The sequence below is a fragment of the Neofelis nebulosa genome, chromosome 3 (assembly GCF_028018385.1).
Source record: "Neofelis nebulosa isolate mNeoNeb1 chromosome 3, mNeoNeb1.pri, whole genome shotgun sequence".
Lineage (NCBI taxonomy): Eukaryota > Metazoa > Chordata > Mammalia > Carnivora > Felidae > Neofelis > Neofelis nebulosa.
In genome coordinates this window covers 16,909,463-16,929,034 of record NC_080784.1, presented here as the reverse complement: position 1 = coordinate 16,929,034, position 19,572 = coordinate 16,909,463, and the positions used below count along the sequence as shown (strand labels likewise).

Genomic DNA, 19,572 nt, shown 5'->3' with positions numbered 1-19,572 from the left:
TAGCATACAGGTTCTAGATCATTACAATACACTTAGCCAAAGTACTAGATTCCCCTAACACTTTGTGGTAGAAAGTTCAGAGGCAGGCTGCTTTTCCTCAGCAAAGTGCCAAATCAAAGTTATTTGGAACCACAGTAACTGGCATTGAGGAATACAATGAAAGAAAAAACATTTAATAGCCTGAAAAACAGGGCAGAGTGGGGGATGGATTCCACACCATTATTTCCCAAATGGTACACCCAAGGGAATCTGCATGGAACAAGAAAAGGCAACTGAGTTATCTGCCTAACTCAACCTGAGTGGTCTGTGCCTAATCTTGGACAAAGACACAGAGATGCGTATGGCTTCCTTTCGGGCTCCTAAGAATATTCTAGAAAACTTATGCTAAGTACTTTTAAAATAAAATTTCCAGGGGCACCTGGCTGGCTCAGTTGCTTGAGCATCTGACTTTAGCTCAGGTCATAATCTTGTGGTTCGTGGGTTCGAGCCCTACATCGGGCTTGCTGCTGTCAGCACCGAGCCCACTTCGGATCCTCTGTCCCCCTCTTTCTGCTCCACCCCTGCCTGCACTCTCCCCAAAATAAATAAATATTAAGAATAAAATAAAAATAAATAAAATTTCCAAATTCCCACTAGTAAAAGTATTTTCGGTATACACTTTGTTCAGTCCCTCCCCTGAAGATGTATTTCACAAATCAACAGGTAGATCATCTTATGAGTTAAATGGTTAAGATTTCAAAGTGCCTTCAGATTCATACAGAACTGCAGAACTTTGAAAAATCTGGATAGATTAGCAGCAGACAGCATATAAAACAGACCTGTCAGCAGCAACAGTATGTAGGACAATGGAAAGAAGTCCTGAGAATGATCTTTTGCTTTATTATTCTCCTTAACATTCTTCTAGAATTTTCCTTCTAATTTTTATTAATTGAAATAAACGGTAAAAGAAAAAATTTTCTTCAAACAAGAATGAAGTATTAATAACCCTAGAAAACGAAGCTCTTTTTTTAAATTTTTGTGCGGTCTTTCAAACCCTTGTCCAGGAGTGCATTTATCATGACATAATTGTATACCTTATATACATCCAAACAGGTATTCTGTCTTTTCCCTATAACTTATGATGCTGCTTATTTTCAGGGCGTTAATTACTCTTCAAAATTAGAATTTTTATGGCTGCATACCATCCTATGAATTGATGCTACCCTGAGGCGTGTTCCTACCGCTGCTCCTGCTCTGGGTTGACTCTGCTGGTTCACCATCCCAGAGGTACTAAAACAAACTCCACAGTACATTACCTTTTCTACCATTTAGTTATTGCCTTAGGGTGAATTTCTAGAAGTGGGATTATTGCTACAAAGAGCAGAAGCGTTCAAAAGGTCAGTGATACATATTACCCTTGAGTCCTAGGTGAAGCTGGATAATTTTTCATATTTGTTTACTATTACCTTTCATATCAACTGTCAGTTCAAGACTTTATCCAATTCATCTATTGGGTGTTGATATTTTTAACTAATCTGCATAACCTCTTTTATAGCATTTACTTATTAACCATTTTAATTTCTGAGGCAGAGAGAGAACACGGTTAAACTTACCGAAAAACATATAAAAAATAAAAAAATAAAGCAAACTGATCTTAAAAATACAATGGGTGAAGGGGAGTGGGACATAGAGGCTTTTAGTTATGGAATGAATAAGTCTTTGGAAGAAAAGGCACAATGTGGGGAATACCGTCAATGACATTGTACTAGCATTGTACAGTGACAGGTGGTAGCCACACTGATGGTGAGCACGACACAACATACACAGACGGTGAATCGCCATGTCGTGCGCCTGAAACGAATGCAACACTGAATGCTACCGGCACCTAAATAAAAAAATACACTGTGTTTCCAATTAATGTCAACAAACAAACGATGCTTATTTATATTTTAGGGGTGAGGTTTGGGGAAATAAGTATCAGTATCTTTATCTGCATAGCTTTAATCAGGAAAACAATTTTTTCTTTGACACTCAAAAGTCTATCAGCCAAAAGAAAGTTCCACCGAATGAAGAATTCTTCTTGTGCTGGAACATCACCATCACAGTAGCTAGAAATAGAGTGCCATAGAGATGACGTAAACAAACTTCAATTCTAATAAATTGTATCTGATGGGGAAAAAAAGATGCAATGACTAAAGACTTTTGGCCCTGTTGGTGGCGGAAGACACAGAAAGTGTGAAGAACTAAGTAACAAATCTTTAAAAAGTCTGAATGAGTGAATTTAACAACAGTTCAGAGACACCAACTTCTAATACCATCAAGAGCAAGCACTTGATTCCTCAGAGTTTGAGATATAACCAGGCAGAAAAAAATCCAAAACTAATTATTAGCTTTCTATGTAGGGTGACTGTAAATAAAACATTTTGTGTTTCTTTGTACCTTCACAAATCGTAAAGCCCTCTAAACCTTTAGTAGTAAATGAGAGATGGTAAATGAGAGTAGTAAATGAGAGATCTCCCAAATGATAGTACACTTAGGAGAATCAGACCCAAGTGAGGTGTGGCTGAGCAAGGTTTCTTTCAGAGAATCTTACTTCCATCTGATTTTTTAAACTCCAAAATACTTCTTGTAACTGCCCCCCACATCCTCTTCCTCTCCTCACTTACCCATCCTTTGTCTCTTCTCGGACTAGACTAAGTTCTACTGATTCTCTCATCTGGCCTACACCACCTTGCGGACTCTCTGTCCTCGCTTTTCAGGAGCCACACACGGGGTGTGTCGCAGGTAGAGACAGGGCTGGGAGGCTGCAACGCGAGGAAGTGGTGGTCAGTTGTTCAGAAGAACAAGGGAAGAGTGCACGAGTTCTACTTACGGTCCTGCATATTAAAAGATGAAGAGGTGCCCCAAATTTGCCTAAACAGTACGTGTCCGCCTGATCGTATTCGAAGCTTAACCACTGAGAAGGAAGGAGAAAATTAAATGTGACTCACCATTTCATCCTTGCCGGAAATCAAGTGTGAGCCATGTTTTTCTTCCTCTTTTATCGTCAATTTCTCATACAGGTCACTGACAATAAATGAAGGGTAATACCTATCCTTTAGGGTCTCATAAACATCGCCCTGGATTTTGCAGAACACTTCAATACCTTTATTTCCTACAAGACACTGCTGGATTTCTTTGTAGAGTGATTTTTCCACAGGTATTTCTTTGCTTTCCACAAAGAAATTCTGGTAAATTTCACCAACTAATTGCGGGATTTCATTCTGAAAAGACAGGAAGACGAAAAACAAGAAAGGTAAGAAATATCATCTCTGACAAAAATATTTTTCTTCTGAATTCTCTCCATCTTTAAGCTGGAAGGAAGACATTGAAAATGGACACTGCTACTGGTACCAGTGGGGGTCGTTGGCGTGCGTGTGCACAGAGTCAAGAGGTAAGAGTCTGGCTCCTGAAAATGAATACTTTATGCTAAATAGTTAACGAATATAATTTCTACTAAATGCTGGCAGGGGAAAAGTGGGAACAGTTCTCGTCTTGAAACGGATTCCTTCTTGCAAATCTGAATTCCACAGCTCAGTTATCAGCTAAATTCAATTTGGCTTTAAAAAATCTAATATAAATAATTGGAAGTGCCATTTTTCACTCCAGAAGTCATTATTATGTAATTTAAGAAAACAAGAAAAATCTTCTCCAGAATGATGATGTATTGCACTATAATCAAGCTTATATTAGACAGCTTACTCTTAAACATCATACTAAGGTCACAGCCAGTCTGTTTCAGAAATGCAAACATCTCTTCTGATTAACATAACATTTATATTTCCTCTGAAAACATCTCATTAATTCTAGGAATGTTACACAAAGTCTTCAAAAGGATTAAAAAATGAAGACAAACAACTCAATGAATATTGTGAATTTAACAAACATCTCAGAACTTTTACACCCAAATTAGTGTTGTTAGGTCAAAATAAGGCTATTTCATGAAGCTATATACTTTTATTGCACTGAAATCTTTTAAATTGTTTCCAGGAGTTTAGGAAAATTCTTTAGATTGCTCTTCACAATATTCCTTTGAGAGCAGCCAAAAGTCATTTGGAATCAAGTCTGATAAATAAAATATATAATAAAGTGGGCAACTGCAGTATTGGATAAAATGAGGTAACTTGTGACTTACAAAATAACAATAAAAGGCATTTCTAAGAAGATTTAAAAACACTGTGAGACTGAACTTAATTCTGAAACCAATGTAGTATGTGATTTATGATGTATTTTAATAGTATTGAGTTCTAGCAATACTCACATGAAGTGCAAAGTGCAATGTACCCAGTGACTTTTGTGTTTATTTTAATAAGCCTCTCAAAATACATGTAATGTATATACTATACATATTGTCATGTATATTTATAGACACATATAAACATGCATATTTCATATTCTTTAACTCTTAAAGGTACTGAGAACTTGCCAATTGCAAAATACAATGCTTATTGGGGCTTTTCATCGTTAAGAGGCATCTAGAACCAAAAATCTTCTTTTGTGTTTTTTTTTTTTTAATGTTTATTTATTTTTAAGAGAGCGAGAGACACAAAGCGTGAGCGGGGAAGGGGCACAGAGAGAGGGAGACACAGAATCCGAAGCATGCTCCAGGCTCTGAGCCGTCAGCACAGAGCCCGACGCGGGGCTCGAACCCATGAACCTGTGAGATCATGACCTGAGCCGAAGTCAGCCGCTTAACCAACTGAGCCACCCAGGCACACCCCCCACCCCCACCCGCTTTTTAAAGGTTTTTGTGTTTCTTAATTCAGTCATATTTTAAATGAAATAAAAGAAGAACAGTAGTGTAAAATATGCACATGATATTAAAATAACAAGGTTATGAGATTGAGGTGTACATGACAAGATCAATTCATTGTACCAGTAATGTGGATGTATATAACTTTTTTTATAATGTGCTAAAAAAGCAAACCAAAAAAACTGCCTGAAAGTAAATTCAGTATTTTGGTACATTTATGAATCTGTTTTTCCCTTGACCACACATTCAGAAGTATCTTTTTGTGAAAATAAAATATAATTTTATTTACCATTATGAGCTGGAACATAATTCCATTATTATATTTGGTTTTAAATAGTCTTTTAATGTATATTTATCTTACAGCTTCATTGAGAAACACAGACACACTGCCTAACATGCAAGTTTTCACCAGCTGGTGATTAATATTTCTTTGAGCCTATATATACTACCTTGTTAGCACTCTTCAGATATTCCACCGACTCCCAAAAACTAATCAGAGCTCTCTTGTCCATCCTTTCCATGTACATTCGAAAGTGCTCTCGGTAGAACGTATTGGCCAAAATATCTTCAAACTGAAGAATCTATTAAGGAAATTTAAGGAAAAAAAATAAAGAAAACGTTAAAAACTTAAAAATAAAATTCTAAATATCAGTTTCCTTTAACTTTCAATGGATTGGTGTCTACATTCAAGAAAAAAAAGTCTCATTTTTTAAGGTCGTAGTCAACCTAATACAGTATTTCTCTCAACTTCCTAAATTTTAAATGGAAAAAGTTATTCAGTATTCAAAATGTACATATTCATAAGTGCCAATTTTCAATTAATCATTCACTCATTCAGCAAAAGATTTATTTGGCATCTACTCTGTATCAGGCACATTTCTAGGAAATCAGACAAAAATCCCGGCCCTATGGGATAAACTGCTAAAAGTTAATAGATACCCATAATAGAAAAATTAAAGAGAAATATATAAAATACCAGGAAGCTGGACTCTAATAATTTGACATTTTTGCCTTCCATCCTTATACTTGTGATGAAAATTATTTTATATCTTGCTCCTTCACTTACAGTATCATATTCATTTAAGATATCTTTTGTAAGCATCATTTTAATTAGTTCATAATATTGCACTATATATCAAAATGACTCCTTGGTTTACTATTTTGTATGCTTACAGAAAAAGAAAAAACAAATCTGAAGATACAGTGGGCAAAATCTTGAGCACAGGCTGCCATAATAGAAGAAAGCAGATCACTTTCATAATAATTCATAACTCAATTAATTAGGAAAAATCCCTCAAATTAATTTAGAAGGAACTGAAGTCCCATATCCTTAGTTCTTAGTTAATTAAGAAAAAGACCTGTAAGTATACCTCAAATGCAATTAAAAGAAACACTTATGTTTTAAGATTCTTAACAATTTATATTGTGGCAGTGGGAAATTTTTTGGAAATGTGACCAGTAAGATCTTTCTAAAATCAAGTGCATATGACCAACACAGATTCAACTCTTCTACCAACAGTGAGTCCTCAATAGTTTCTGTAAACAGAAAGAGGCAGGCATTTTTCTAACAACTTCTGGTAACTCATTAAAGGAGACAGTCATCCCATGCTACAGACCCCTAACAATTGGAGTCCACAAATATTTCAGACTATTAGGATTTAGTTTACTAACTTTGGAAAATCATAGCATGTATCTTTATGGAAACCCTACCACTAAAGCACTGTGACATACAAATTCTAACTGTACATGGTCCATGGAGGTTTGTAGGAGCCCATATCAACTCGGGCTAGGGATAACAGATCACTCAGAGAGCTATCGATTTTTAACATAGAGAGAAGCCGAGCAGAAAGGGCATTTGACAAATTCTAAGAAAGTCTCCCCAGTATAATTTTCCTTCGATCAAAATGAATTCCAAATTAGATACAAATTCACATATTTGCAAAACCAAGTCCAAAACATCTTCTAAAATATGAGCCATTTTTAGACTTTTGTGTTTTATGAATATGCTATGTTCAGTTCCAAGAGTGCAAATATATACAAATAAATGACAGCAAATATATCTAAACCATAGTTCAATAGGTGACTTATCTCTTAATTGGTCAATGGATTAACCAAGTTCTCTATCCATTTTTTTTTCCTCTCTTGAAAAAGAGAATTTCACTGTGTAACATCTACACTAATGGAATGGGTCTGGGTGGACAGGATGCATAGATAGTACACTTCAAAGTCAAATGTATTCATCTGAGATTAACTCAATCTCAATTAGTTTGACATTAATTAATTTCAGTAAGTCTGAGATTTTTGTGTGGAAGTGAAAAGAGAAGGGTGGGTAGGTCAAAGTTGACACCACTACTAAAATAATCATTTTTTAAAAACTATCGATGATATGGGGCACCTGGCCGAGGTGGCTGAGTCGGTTAAGCATCCAACTTCGGCTCAGGTCATGATCTCACCATTTGTGAGTTCAAGCCCCACGTCCAGCTCTGTGCTGATAGCTCATATCCTGGACCCTGCTTCAGATTCTGTGTCTCCCTCTTCTCTCTGCACCTTCCCAGCTCTCTCTCGCTCTCTCTCTCAAAAATAAACATTAAAACAAATTACAAAAAAAGTTAAAAACTATAGATGATATAACAATAATTAACATTTACTAAGGGCTTCCACACAGCAAACACTGTGCTCTTATTTGTTGGGTCAGCCTTTTTTTCTGTCCTAAGACCTCTGGTAATTCTGGGAGGAGAGCTACCACAGTCGATGGTCTCTAGACTGGATCTGGTTTCATGATGCATATTTTACAAACTTAGTTTTATGTTTTGTGTGGATTCCCTCTTACCCAGCTAGTTAATTTTTCTCCAGGAAAATTTCCACCAAGCACTCAAAAGTACCTCAGGGCCTTAGAGGAATAAATGTGTTCCTAAGCACCCAACATGTTACCAAGAGTGACATAGGATTCTCTAGTTACAAAATACTCATGAGAATAACTCCAGAAAACTAATGAGAATATGCAGAGTTAGGATCTTGGGAATAATGTTTTATCCTAAAAGGAGAGGTTACAATTGGATTTTTCTTACATCTGTATCATCACTAAACATACCTCCTTAACAATCAATGCCAGTAATAACATCTATTGAGTGCTCTTATACTAAGTGGTGTACTTACCCACCTATGTTCATTATTTAATGGTTGCCATCTATAGGGTATGCACAAACTATCCCAATTTTACAACTGGAGTACAAACAAGCTAACTAACTTGCCCAAAATCAATCCCCAGTAGACACAGAATTGAGAGCCAGGCTTTCTGACTACGCAGCACAGCTTCTTAACCATAATAAAATAGTTCATCTCCTTAAGAGATTACCTGATTTGTGTTTATAGCAAACTACAAATAGTATGGAAGTCAAGAAGGAAAGATGCATTTAGGAAAAATGCTCTATAAGAACTCCAACAGAAACAGAAAGTCAAGGAATCTTTTCATATTCAAGTGCAGAGTCCTGGGCTACACTCAGTAATATTCTTGGTCTTGGATCAAATACATTGAGATAAAAACTGATCTTAGACGGTGGGTTGGAAGACAGTGGTGGAGTAGAAGGATCACAGGCTTGCCTCATCCCATGAACACAACTAGATAACCAATACCTGAATACCCCAGGAACTGACCTGCAGACTGGCAGAACAAACTCCACAACTTTATAAAGGTAGAGAAGAGGCCACATAGAAGAAAGCAGGAAGTGCGGTGACAGACTTGGGAGAGAAATGGATCCTTGTGCTGCAGTGGGGAGGAAGCCAGGGTCACAGACAAGGGTGGGACACCGGGGAGCGCAGGGGAAAATGGATTCCCACAGTAATTGGCCTAAAATGCACGAGGGGTCTAATTTTGTGACTTGTGGCAACCATCAGGGCTTAAAGCCTGAACTTCTTTCTAAAGGTCAGTGGACTTAGAGGTGCTTGGGTGGCTCAGTCGGTTGAGCATCCAACTTCAGCTCAGGTCATAGTCTCAAAGTTTGTGGGTTCGAGCCCCGTGTCCATCTCTGTGCTAACAAACAGCTCGGAGCCTAGAGCCTGTTTCAGATTCTGTATCTCCCTCCCTCTCTCCCCTTCCTCTGCTCATGCTCTGCCTCTGTCTCTCAAAAATAAATAAATGTTTAAAAAATTTTTTTAGGGCGCCTGGGTGGCTCAGTCGGCTGAGTGTCCAACTTCGGCTCAGGTCATGATCTCGCAGTCCGTGAGTTCGAGCCTCGCGTCAGGCTCTGTGCTGACCGCTCAGAGCCTGGAGCCTGTTTCAGATTCTGTGTCTCCCTCTCTCTCTGACCCTCCCCCGTTCATGCTCTGTTTCTCTCTGTTTCAAAAATAAATAAACGTTAAAAAAAAAAAATTTTTTTTTTTTTTAATTTTTTTAAAATAAGTAAATGGAGGTCAGTTGACTTGGCTGGGATAGAGCCCGGAGGGCCCTGCACTGTTCTTGGAGAAAAGGCAAGCCAACAACTCATGGACATACAGCGTGGAAACAGCAATCTGAAGAGCACCTGGGGCACCAAGTAGGGAGGTTATTTACTCATTTTGGAGTGTATCCCAGAGAGGCAGCATTCATGGAGAGACCACTCTGGGAATGAAGGAACTGGCCATAGCCATCTCCCACCACCACCCTACATGCTACTAAACAATGAATGAGTCAACCAGGAAATCAAAGAAGAAATTTTAAAAATACACGGAACAAATGAAAATGAGAACACAATGGCCCAAACCCCGAGATGCAGCAAAAGCAGTTTTAAGAGGGAAATTTATAGCAATACAGGGCTACCTCAAAAAAACAAGAAAAATCTCAAACAACCTGACCTTACACATAGAGGACCTAGAAAAAGAACAACAAAACCTAAAAACCAGCAGAAAGAAGGGAATAATAAAGATTGGAACAGAAATAAAGGATATAAAAACTAAAAAAAAATTAAAAAATAAACCCGCAATAGAACAGACCAATAAAATCAGGATCTGGTTATTTGAAAAAACTCAATAAAACTAATAAACTTCTAGCCAGACTTATCAAGAAAAAAAGAGAGAGAAAGACTCAAAATAACAAATGAAAGAGGAAAAATAACAACCAACTCCACAGAAATACAAGTAATCACAAGGGAATAGTATGAAAAAGTATGTGCCAACAAACTGGACAACCTAGAAGAAATGGATACACTCCTACAAACATATAAACTACCAAAACTGAAATATGAAGAATTAGAAATTTTTTAAGACTGATAACCAGCAAAAAAATTGAATCCGTAATCAAAAAACTCCCAACAAATAGAAGTCCAAGGCCAGATGGCTTCGCAGGTGAATACTACCAAACATTTAAAGTACAGTTAATATTTATTCTTCTCAAACTATTCCAAAGAATAGAAACGGAAGGAAAACTTCCAAATTCATTCTATGAGGCCAGCATTACTCTGATCCCAAAACAAAATAAAGACACCACTAAAAAAGGAGAACCACAGGCCAACATCCCTGATGAATACAGATGCAAAATTTCTTAACAAAATACTACCAAAATGAATCTAATAATACATTAAAAAAAATCATTTTCCACAATCAAGTGGGATTTCTTCCCCTAGGCTACAAGAGTGGTTCAATATTCACAAATCAATCACTGTGATACATCACATCAGTAAGAGAAAGGTAAGAACCACATGATCATCCATTCATGATAAAAACCCTCAACCAAGTAGGTTTAGAGGGAACACATCTCAACATAATAAAGGCCATGTATGAAAAACTCACAGCTAACAACATCTTTAATGAGGAAAACCTCTCAGTTTTCCTAAGGTCACCAACAAGAAAAGGATGTCCACTCTCACCACTTTTATTCAACATAATACTGAAAGTCCTAGCCACAGCAATCAGGCAACAAAAAGAAATAAAGGGCATTCAAATTGGTAAGGAAGAAGTAAAAGTTTTACTATTTGCAAATGACATGATACCAGACATAGAAAACTCAAAACACTCCATCAAAACACTGCTAGAACTAACAAATGAACTCAGTAAAGTCACAGGATACAAAATCAACGTACAGAAGTCTGTTGGATTTCTATACACCAATAATGAAGTAGCAGAAAGAGAAATAAAGAAAACAATCCCATTTACAATTGTACCCAAAATAAGATATCCAAGAATAAATCTAACCAAAGAAGTGAAAGACCTGTATTCTGAAAACTCTAACACACTGATGAAAGAAATTAAAGACAACCAAAGAATGGAAAGACATTCCATACTCTTTGATTGGAAGAAAGACTATTATTAAAACGTCTATACTACCCAAAGCAATCTACACATTTAATGCAATCCCTATCAAAATACCAACAGCATTTTTCACAGAAATGGAAGAATCCTAAAATTTGTATGGAACCACAAAAAGGCCCTGAATAGTCAGAACAATCTTGAAATAGAAAAGCAAAGCTGGAGGCATCACAATTCCACACTTCAAGTTATATTACAATCAATGGACCCAGAGTAGAAAACCCAGAAATGAACTCACAACTATGAGGTCAATTAATCTTTGACAAAGCAGGAAAGAATATCCAATGGAAAAAAGATGGTCTCTTCAAAAAATGGTGTTGGGAAAACCAGACACCAACATGCATAAGAAAGGACTGGACCACTTTCTTACACCATACACAAAAGTAAATTCAAAATGGATAAAAGACCTAAATATGAGGCCTGTAATCATAAAAATCCTAGAAGAGAACACAGGCTGTAACTTCTTTGACACAACCTGCAGCAACTTCTTTCTAGATACGTCTCCTCAATCAAGGGAAACAAAAACAAACTATTGGTACTACATCACAATGAAAAGCTTCTGCAAAGGAAACAAGCAACAAAACCAAAAGGCAGCCAACATAATAGAAGATATTTGCAAATGACATATAAGATAAAGGGTTAGTATCCAAAATATACGAAGAACTTCTCAAACTCAACTCCCAAAAAAACCAAATAATCCAATTAAAAAATGGACAGAAGACACGAAAAAATATTTCTCCCAAGACGATATCCAGATAGCCAACAGACACATAAAAAGATGCTCATCATATCTTACCATCAGGGAAATGCAAATCAAAACTACAATGAGGTAACACCTCACACCTGTCAGACTGGATAAAATCAGCAACAGAATAAACAACAGGTGTTGGTGAGGATGTGGAGAAAAAGGAACCCTCTTGCACTGTTGATGGAAATACAAACTGGTGCAGCCACCGTGGAAAACAGTATGGAGGTTCCTAAGAACGTTAAAGACTACCTTATGATCTGACAATTGCACTACTGGGTATTTACCCAAAGAATACAAGAACACTCATTCAAAGGGATACATGCACCCCTAAGTTTATAGCGGCATTATTTATAGTAGCCAAGATTTGGAAGCAGCCCAAGTGTCCACTGATTGATGAATGGATAAATAAAAAGTGTGTGTGTACACACACACACACACACACACACACACACAGGAATATTATTCAGCCATAAAAAGAATGAAATCTTGCCATTTGCAATGACATGGATGGAGCTAGACAGTATTATGCTAAGTAAAATAAATCAGAGGAAAACAAATACCATATAATTTCACTCCTATGTGGAATTTAAGAAACAAAACAATGAGCAATGGGAAAAAGAGAGACAGAGAGAGAGACAGAGAGAAGCCAACAAACAAACTCTTACCTACAGAAAACAAACTCATGGGTCACCAGAAAGGCAGGGGGGGGGGGGTGAAGTAGGTGATGGGGATTAAAGAGTGCACATGTGATGCATACCGGGTGATGTTTGGAAATGTTGAATCACTATATTGTACATCTGAAACTAATATAACACTATGTTAACTAACCGGATTCAAAATGAAGCTTAAAAAAAGAAAGAAAACTGATTTCAGAGATCAATCATTTACTGCCACTGATTTCCACACCCCTTATATTTTCATTTCCTCTTCTCCCTTTATTTTTTTCTTAAATTCTTCCTTCCATCTTTCCATTTGGGGGCCATTTGAAAAGTGAGTGTACAACCTTACAAAAAATAAAACAATACAGATTTTTTTGTTTTCATATTCAGATGAAAACAAAGCCAGATAGGAAGGCAATACCATGTAGGTAAATTGTTCAGGATTTAGACGTTTGAATCCTGGCTTTGCCAGAATTTCCAGTTCTGGGAGCTCTAAGTGACTCCGTCACTCTGAGCCTCAGTTTCTTCTTCTATAGATTGGCAATAGTACCACCTTTATGGGTGGTACTTTATGGGTTGTTGTGAGACTTGTCATAGCTGTTGTCAATGACAAGAGACAACAAAAACTCATTAGGAAGAAACTGAACCAAGATTTTGGCTAAAAAAGAAAAGACAATGACAGGTGCCAAAAATCAGGGTAGTTAAGAAGTAACTTACTAGATAAGTAAACACAGGTGAAAGGAATAAGTCCGTGGGTCTCAAGTGGGGTTAAGAGAAAGATTACAAAGGGGTTGGTAAAAATTTTTGTGGATGACAAATACAATTACTATCTTGACTGTGGTGATGGTTTCATGAGTACATACATATGTCAAACTTATCGAATTATATACTTTAAATATGTACAATGTATTGTAGATCATTATACCTTAATAAAGCTGTTTAAAAATTAAGGCTTGACAACAGAATTGCAGAAAAATGATGTATACAATTTTATACTAAAGACTCACTTCCGGGAATACATATATTGGAGTAATTTTTCTATTCACAGATCACTATATTTGATTTGCTAATATTTTGTTAAGAATTTTTTGTTTAGGTTCTTGATGAATATTGGTAAGTAATTTTCATTGTTTTAATGTTTTTCTCTGGTTTGGTGTCAGAGTTATGTTGGTTTCTTATGAGGAGTTAAAGTAGCTTTCTCCTCCATTTTTTGAAATAATATTGCTAAGATTGATATTATCTTTGTCTTGAATGTTCAGTAGAATTCACTAGTGAAATTATCTGGGCCGGAAACTTTCTTTGTGGGAAGGTTTTAAATTATATATTCATTTTCTGTAATACACCTAAGGCTACTCTGATTTTTTATTTCTTTTTGAGTCAGCTTTGGTAATTTGTATTCATACTTGTGGGATACAGTTAAGGAATCTGTGTATTTTATTCAAATCGCGAAATTTATTGGCTTAAAATTGTTCATAATATTCCTTTGTTTTCCTCTTAATGCATCTAAGATCTATAGTGATGCCCCCTCTCTCATTCATAATGGTCATTTGTGCCTTCTCTCTTCTTTTTGTCAAACTAGAGTGTATAATCATCTTTTCAGAGAACTACCTTTTGTTTTCATTTATTTTTCTCTACTGTTTTCCTGTTGTCTATTTCACTGATTTCTGTTGTTATATTATTTCCTCTTTTCTAGTCATTTTAGTTTTCATTTGTAGCTTCTTAAGAGGGAAGAACACTGATTTTAGACCCTTCTCCTCCTCCTCGTCCTTCTTTCTCCTTCTTGCAAACTGTGAAGTCATGACCTGAGCTGAGATTAAGAGTTGTACACTTAGGGGCGCCTGGGTGGCGCAGTCGGTTAAGCGTCCGACTTCAGCCAGGTCACGATCTCGCAGTCCGTGAGTTCGAGCCCCGCGTCAGGCTCTGGGCTGATGGCTCGGAGCCTGGAGCCTGTTTCCGATTCTGTGTCTCCCTCTCTCTCTGCCCCTCCCCCGTTCATGCTCTGTCTCTCTCTGTCCCAAAAATAAATTAAAAAACGTTGAAAAAAAAAAAATTAAAAAAAAAAAAAAAAAAAAAAAGAGTTGTACACTTAACCAACAGCCACCCAGATGCCCCAACCTTTCTTCTTCTTTTTTTTTTTTTCCCAACGTTTTTTATTTATTTTTGGGACAGAGAGAGACAGAGCATGAACGGGGGAGGGGCAGAGAGAGAGGGAGACACAGAGTCGGAAACAGGCTCCAGGCTCTGAGCCATCAGCCCAGAGCCTGACGCGGGGCTCGAACTCACGGACCGCGAGATCGTGACCTGGCTGAAGTCGGACGCTTAACCGACTGCGCCACCCAGGTGCCCTCTTCTTTTTTAATATAAGCATGAGCGTTTCCTTCCAAGTACTGCTTTAACTGTATCCCACAAGTATTAAGATGTTATATTTTCACTTTCATTCCATTCAAACTAGTTCCTAATTTCCCTTCTGATTTCTTAAAATTTTTTTTTTTCAACGTTTTTTATTTATTTTTGGGACAGAGAGAGACAGAGCATGAACGGGGAAGGGGCAGAGAGAGAGGGAGACACAGAATCGGAAACAGGCTCCAGCCTCCGAGCCATCGGCCCAGAGCCCGACGCGGGGCTCGAACTCACGGACCGCGAGATCGTGACCTGGTTGAAGTCGGACGCCTAACTGACTGCGCCACCCAGGCGCCCCTCCCTTCTGATTTCTTGATTCAAGCTTTATTATGTTGTTTAATTCTTCAAATATTTGAGAATTTTCCAGATCTTTCCAAATCCACTTGGTCAGAGAATACAGTCTGTATAATTTTGAACCTTTTTAATCTGTCGGGATTTGTTTTATTGCCCAGCAGTATAGTCTTTCTTGGTGAATGTTCAATATATGCTTGAGAAGAATGAGTATTCTGTTGATGTTAGGTGGAATGTTCTAGAAATGTCCATTAGTTCCCATTAGTTGTACTAGTGTTTACATTTTCTATATTCTGGTTTTTTGTTTCTTTTTTTATCAATTACTGAGAGAGAGGTGTGAACACTTCCAGTAATAATTGTGGATCTTTTTTCCTCCTTTCAGTTCTGTCAGTTTGTACTTCACGTATTTTAAAGGTCTCACTGATTGCATACATATTTACATTTAGGATTATCATGCCTTCGTGATGAATTGACCCCTCTATCAGAATGAAATGTTCTTCATCCCTGGTTATATTCCTTGTCCTAATGTCTATTTCGTCTGATGCTAACATTAGCTACTTTATATTTCTTATGCTTTGTGTTTACATAGCATGCCTTTTCTCCTCCTTTCACTTTCAACCAATCTTTGCCTTCCTATTTAGTTTCTTGTAGAGGGCATATAATTCTTTCCTATTATTTATTTACTTGATCACTTTCTTTTAATTGAGGGATTCATCTAATTTTGAAGACTAAGTTCTGAAATAAAGTTAGGTGGCGATTCCTCTGGATTAAATATGATTAGGTTATAGCAAAACCATTCTACCCATGTACGGCCCCAAATTAACCAGTCTTACCTTTAGAATAGCAAACCATTATAAACGTTAGAATTCTGTAATATTATCTGAGGCTTCCAGCCTGAAGTCTAACAGAAATGATTTTCCTCTGAGGTTAAACTGTTGCACCAGCAATGGGTTGTGCCTTTCCTAAGTATCTGGAGAGACAAGTCAAAGTGGAGGTAAAACCAGATTAAGCCTACTTCTACTAAATACTGCCAGGTAATGTATACTGACATCACTTTCAGCTCTCCTAAAATGAGCTTCTTTCATGTTTCCCAAGGTTTTCTTTTACCAGAAGATCTAAAACCACATCATCTTTTGACTAGGTAGCAAACCATCAGGTGCTTCTTCTAGGTGCATATCTCCCATTTTTACTGGATCACTTACCTTTCTATTTTATAATTATATGGGACTCTTTGCAAGAAGAGACTCCATCTTATTCCTTTTTGGATCCTAGTACCTTGCACTGCAACTGAGAGACTGTGGACGCACAATAAATGTCTGTTGAATGAATAAATGAATACATGGGACACATGAAGAGAACCTCTTCTATGAGAAATGTGGCTGGAAATCTATTAGAGTCCAGAGGCTGACAAGAAAGAGGAAGAAAGACAACATTCAAACTGCCAAATCCACTCTCTCTTCAACGTTCACCAAAAGGTGAAATTTTCACTTTGTACCACAAAGCCAAAACTACAGAAAGGCATATTTGCTAACAGCAAAATAAACAGATCTCCAGTGGTGAGGGGACGCCTCTATAAAACAAGAGCTATTCGGGGCTTCATTTGTGCCACTTATGTAAGATATTGCGGAAGAACTCTGGCTTGTGTTAGAGTTGGTTCAAGGTTGAACATACACTATCCTGAAGAAGCTCTAATGAATACTGGGCCATGTACAAAAAAAAAAAAGGTCAAAGCTCATCACTGGAATACGAGGAAGGGAAAAATCATAGATAAGCATCTGAAGTCAAACCAAGAACTGAAGAGGAAAAGATCAAGAGACTAAAAATCCAAATAGGTGAGGTCAGAGGCTGTAGCCAGAGTTAACTTAATACTGATGGTGGCCTCTTTGTGACTAAGTGCCTGCTTTCAAAAGAGGAGTTTGGAGTTTGCCCTGAAGTCCTGTTCCCAAGTGGTAAAAGCAAGCCCTTCCGGGAGTCCCACTGCTGTTTCCTTCAATCCTAGCATTCTCTCAGTCTTAGAAGACAAGCTTGGGTCCTTCAGAGTATACAGCTGGTGCTGAGGTAGGGCTAGGACACTTTCCTAAGCTCCATGATTTCAGGACTCAGTATCAGACAGTCCAAAGTTTTGTTCAAAAAATAGTCGCTGATATATTATGGCTCAGTGAGAAAGCACTCAGACTGTGTAGCAACTAGATCTGGGTTTATATCTAGTTCTGCCTCTTCCCACCTGGCCTTAGGTAATTTACTTAAACCAACTCTGTTTCTTAGCCTTTAAATGGAAATATTGAGAGATTCAAATTTCATAGAGTTGTGGTGAGAGCTAAGTAAAATAACCACAAGATACTTTCCAACTTTCCTTATTTCTTTCCAACTGGTAGTGGGTAACTTGACTAGGCCCTTGCAAATGTAAGCATGTGCCTCTGGGACAGGAAAATACACATGGGCATGCATGCACACACACACACACACACACACACACACACACACACACGCACACACCTGTGCCTATCTCTCATACCTATCACCCTTCACAGAAGTCAAGGACACCAAGTAATACAGCTCTTTGACATGTAAAAGCAAACATGTGAGTCTCTGTTCTGGAACATATGCTTTATGTTAAATACCAAAAAGCTAAAATATTGGATGGGAGATTACATGAATGTTTATGATAAACATGAAATGGTCAAAACAAGAAACTGCAAAGTTCTACCTTCTGGCTTTGAGGCCCTTCTCCCTCATCCAAGGCCCCATCCTCTTGCTGGTCATAGGCAGGGCCTCCCAGGATTCGGATTCTCTTCTCGCACTGCTTCTTAGCCACAGTCAGTTGGTTAATGTACCTTTTCATATTCCTGGCCCTTAGGAGATCAGCTTTCATTGCAGCAGTTTCTTTACCTTGAATGGGATGGATGGACAGGACCCAGTCAGAGGACAAGGTATGAAAAGGGGAACATAACAACACTGAAAAGATTGGTATCTGATGTGGTACATTTTGAACAGTGGGTATTGTTCATGCTACACACATATGTATATATATACTCTCAAAGAGAAACACCATTAATTTCTAAATATAATTTGTACATATACCACTGAAAAATCCTACTCAAGGGTAAAACATTAACAAAAAAAACCCTCTCCTCTGTATATATATACTCACAATGTGCATGTATGTATGTGTATTTAAATATCTTTACATGTATGTGTAATGTACACAGAGCCATTCATAAGCATGCAGTGAGTGCTCTGTGTCAGGCACTGACGAGGCATTCGGGACTCAAGACCAATTGTTAAATCTCGTGGATTTCTAGCAAGGCAGAAATCCAAAGATAGGATTAGCAATTACCAGCATAATATGGGCTATAAAGAAAACGTGTAGGTACCCTTGAGCTGCTTAACCAACGCTTCTAAGCCAGGTTTCCCTAAGCAAATTACATTCAAACAAAATGAAAAAGGAGTGGAGTGTGGCAGACAGAGGGAGCAGAAAATATGAAAGCGAATGCCCTGAAGCAGGAAAGAGAGAGCTTTGGAGGAACTGCAAGGGCCCGTGCAGCAGGTGCAAGGGAAGCTAGAGATCCAAAGTGAATCTGGAGGAAGCAGGAGCCAGACGACATAAAGCTGTTTAGCCCATAGAAATAACTTCAGCCTTCAGTTCAATAGCACTGAGCGGCTTCTAATGGGTTTTAAGCAAGAGTAGGTCATAAATGGATTTATATTTCTTAAAGATTATACAGCAAGGATAAAAAAAATAATTGAAGGTAAAAGACTGCAGGTAGAGAAACCAGTTGGAGTAGCCAAGGAGGGAGATGGTGGCCTAAACCCAGGTCATGGCAATGGCAGGAGAGAAGACTGGAAGCATCTGAGAATGATTTATAGAGAACAGGACCCTGTGACTGAGCGGACAGCAAAGAGGACAGTGGCTGAGCAATGTAAAGAAAACAGACGTATCAAAGACGGCTCCCAAGTTTCCGCCATGAGCAGCCATGGAGGTGGTGGGGCCAATTATGAACCAGGGAACATTACAGGAAAAGCAGGTTTATGATGTGGCAGATGATATTTGGCAAAGGTGGTCACGATAAGGTCTTTCATCTTACTTACTCTTTTTACTGTGTCACTTCGACAATCTCCCTCTGAGAAGTAAGATATGTGCTCCCTTTTCTCGAATCTGGGTGGGTTTGTGATTATGGAGTAAGTGAGGTGATGACTTCTAAAGCTAGACTGTAAAAGGCCACTGACCTGGAGCCCTTAGCTGCTTGGTAAAGTCATCCAGCAGCCATGAGGCCTCCATGCTTTGAGGACGCCTGAGTGGTCAATGGAGAGATCTCCACGGAGAGGCCCCCCCCAAGACCACAGCCCTGGCTAGGACCTCAGCCCACATCCAGTGGCACCCTGGCTCCGTGTGCATACACCATCCTAAAGGTGAACCGTCCAGC

At 38.0% G+C, this 19,572-nt stretch overlaps 1 protein-coding gene across 5 annotated transcripts in view; it reads right to left on the bottom strand.

Annotated features, from left to right (window-relative positions):
• The window catches only part of SNX25 (sorting nexin 25), a 133,931-nt gene that overhangs the window by 27,374 nt on the left and 86,985 nt on the right, over positions 1–19,572 (bottom strand). For 4 of the 5 annotated variants that reach the window (XM_058723404.1, XM_058723405.1, XM_058723407.1 and 1 more), the window contains exons 7-9: positions 17,856–18,037; positions 5,221–5,352; positions 2,970–3,242 (exon numbers count right to left, since the gene is read on the bottom strand). In XM_058723404.1, the coding sequence (XP_058579387.1) occupies positions 2,970–3,242; positions 5,221–5,352; positions 17,856–18,037 (587 nt within the window). Of the gene's footprint in view, positions 1–1,899; positions 2,146–2,969; positions 3,243–5,220; positions 5,353–17,855; positions 18,038–19,572 lie in introns of those variants that run through there. The other variant, XM_058723408.1, reaches the window with a different exon arrangement.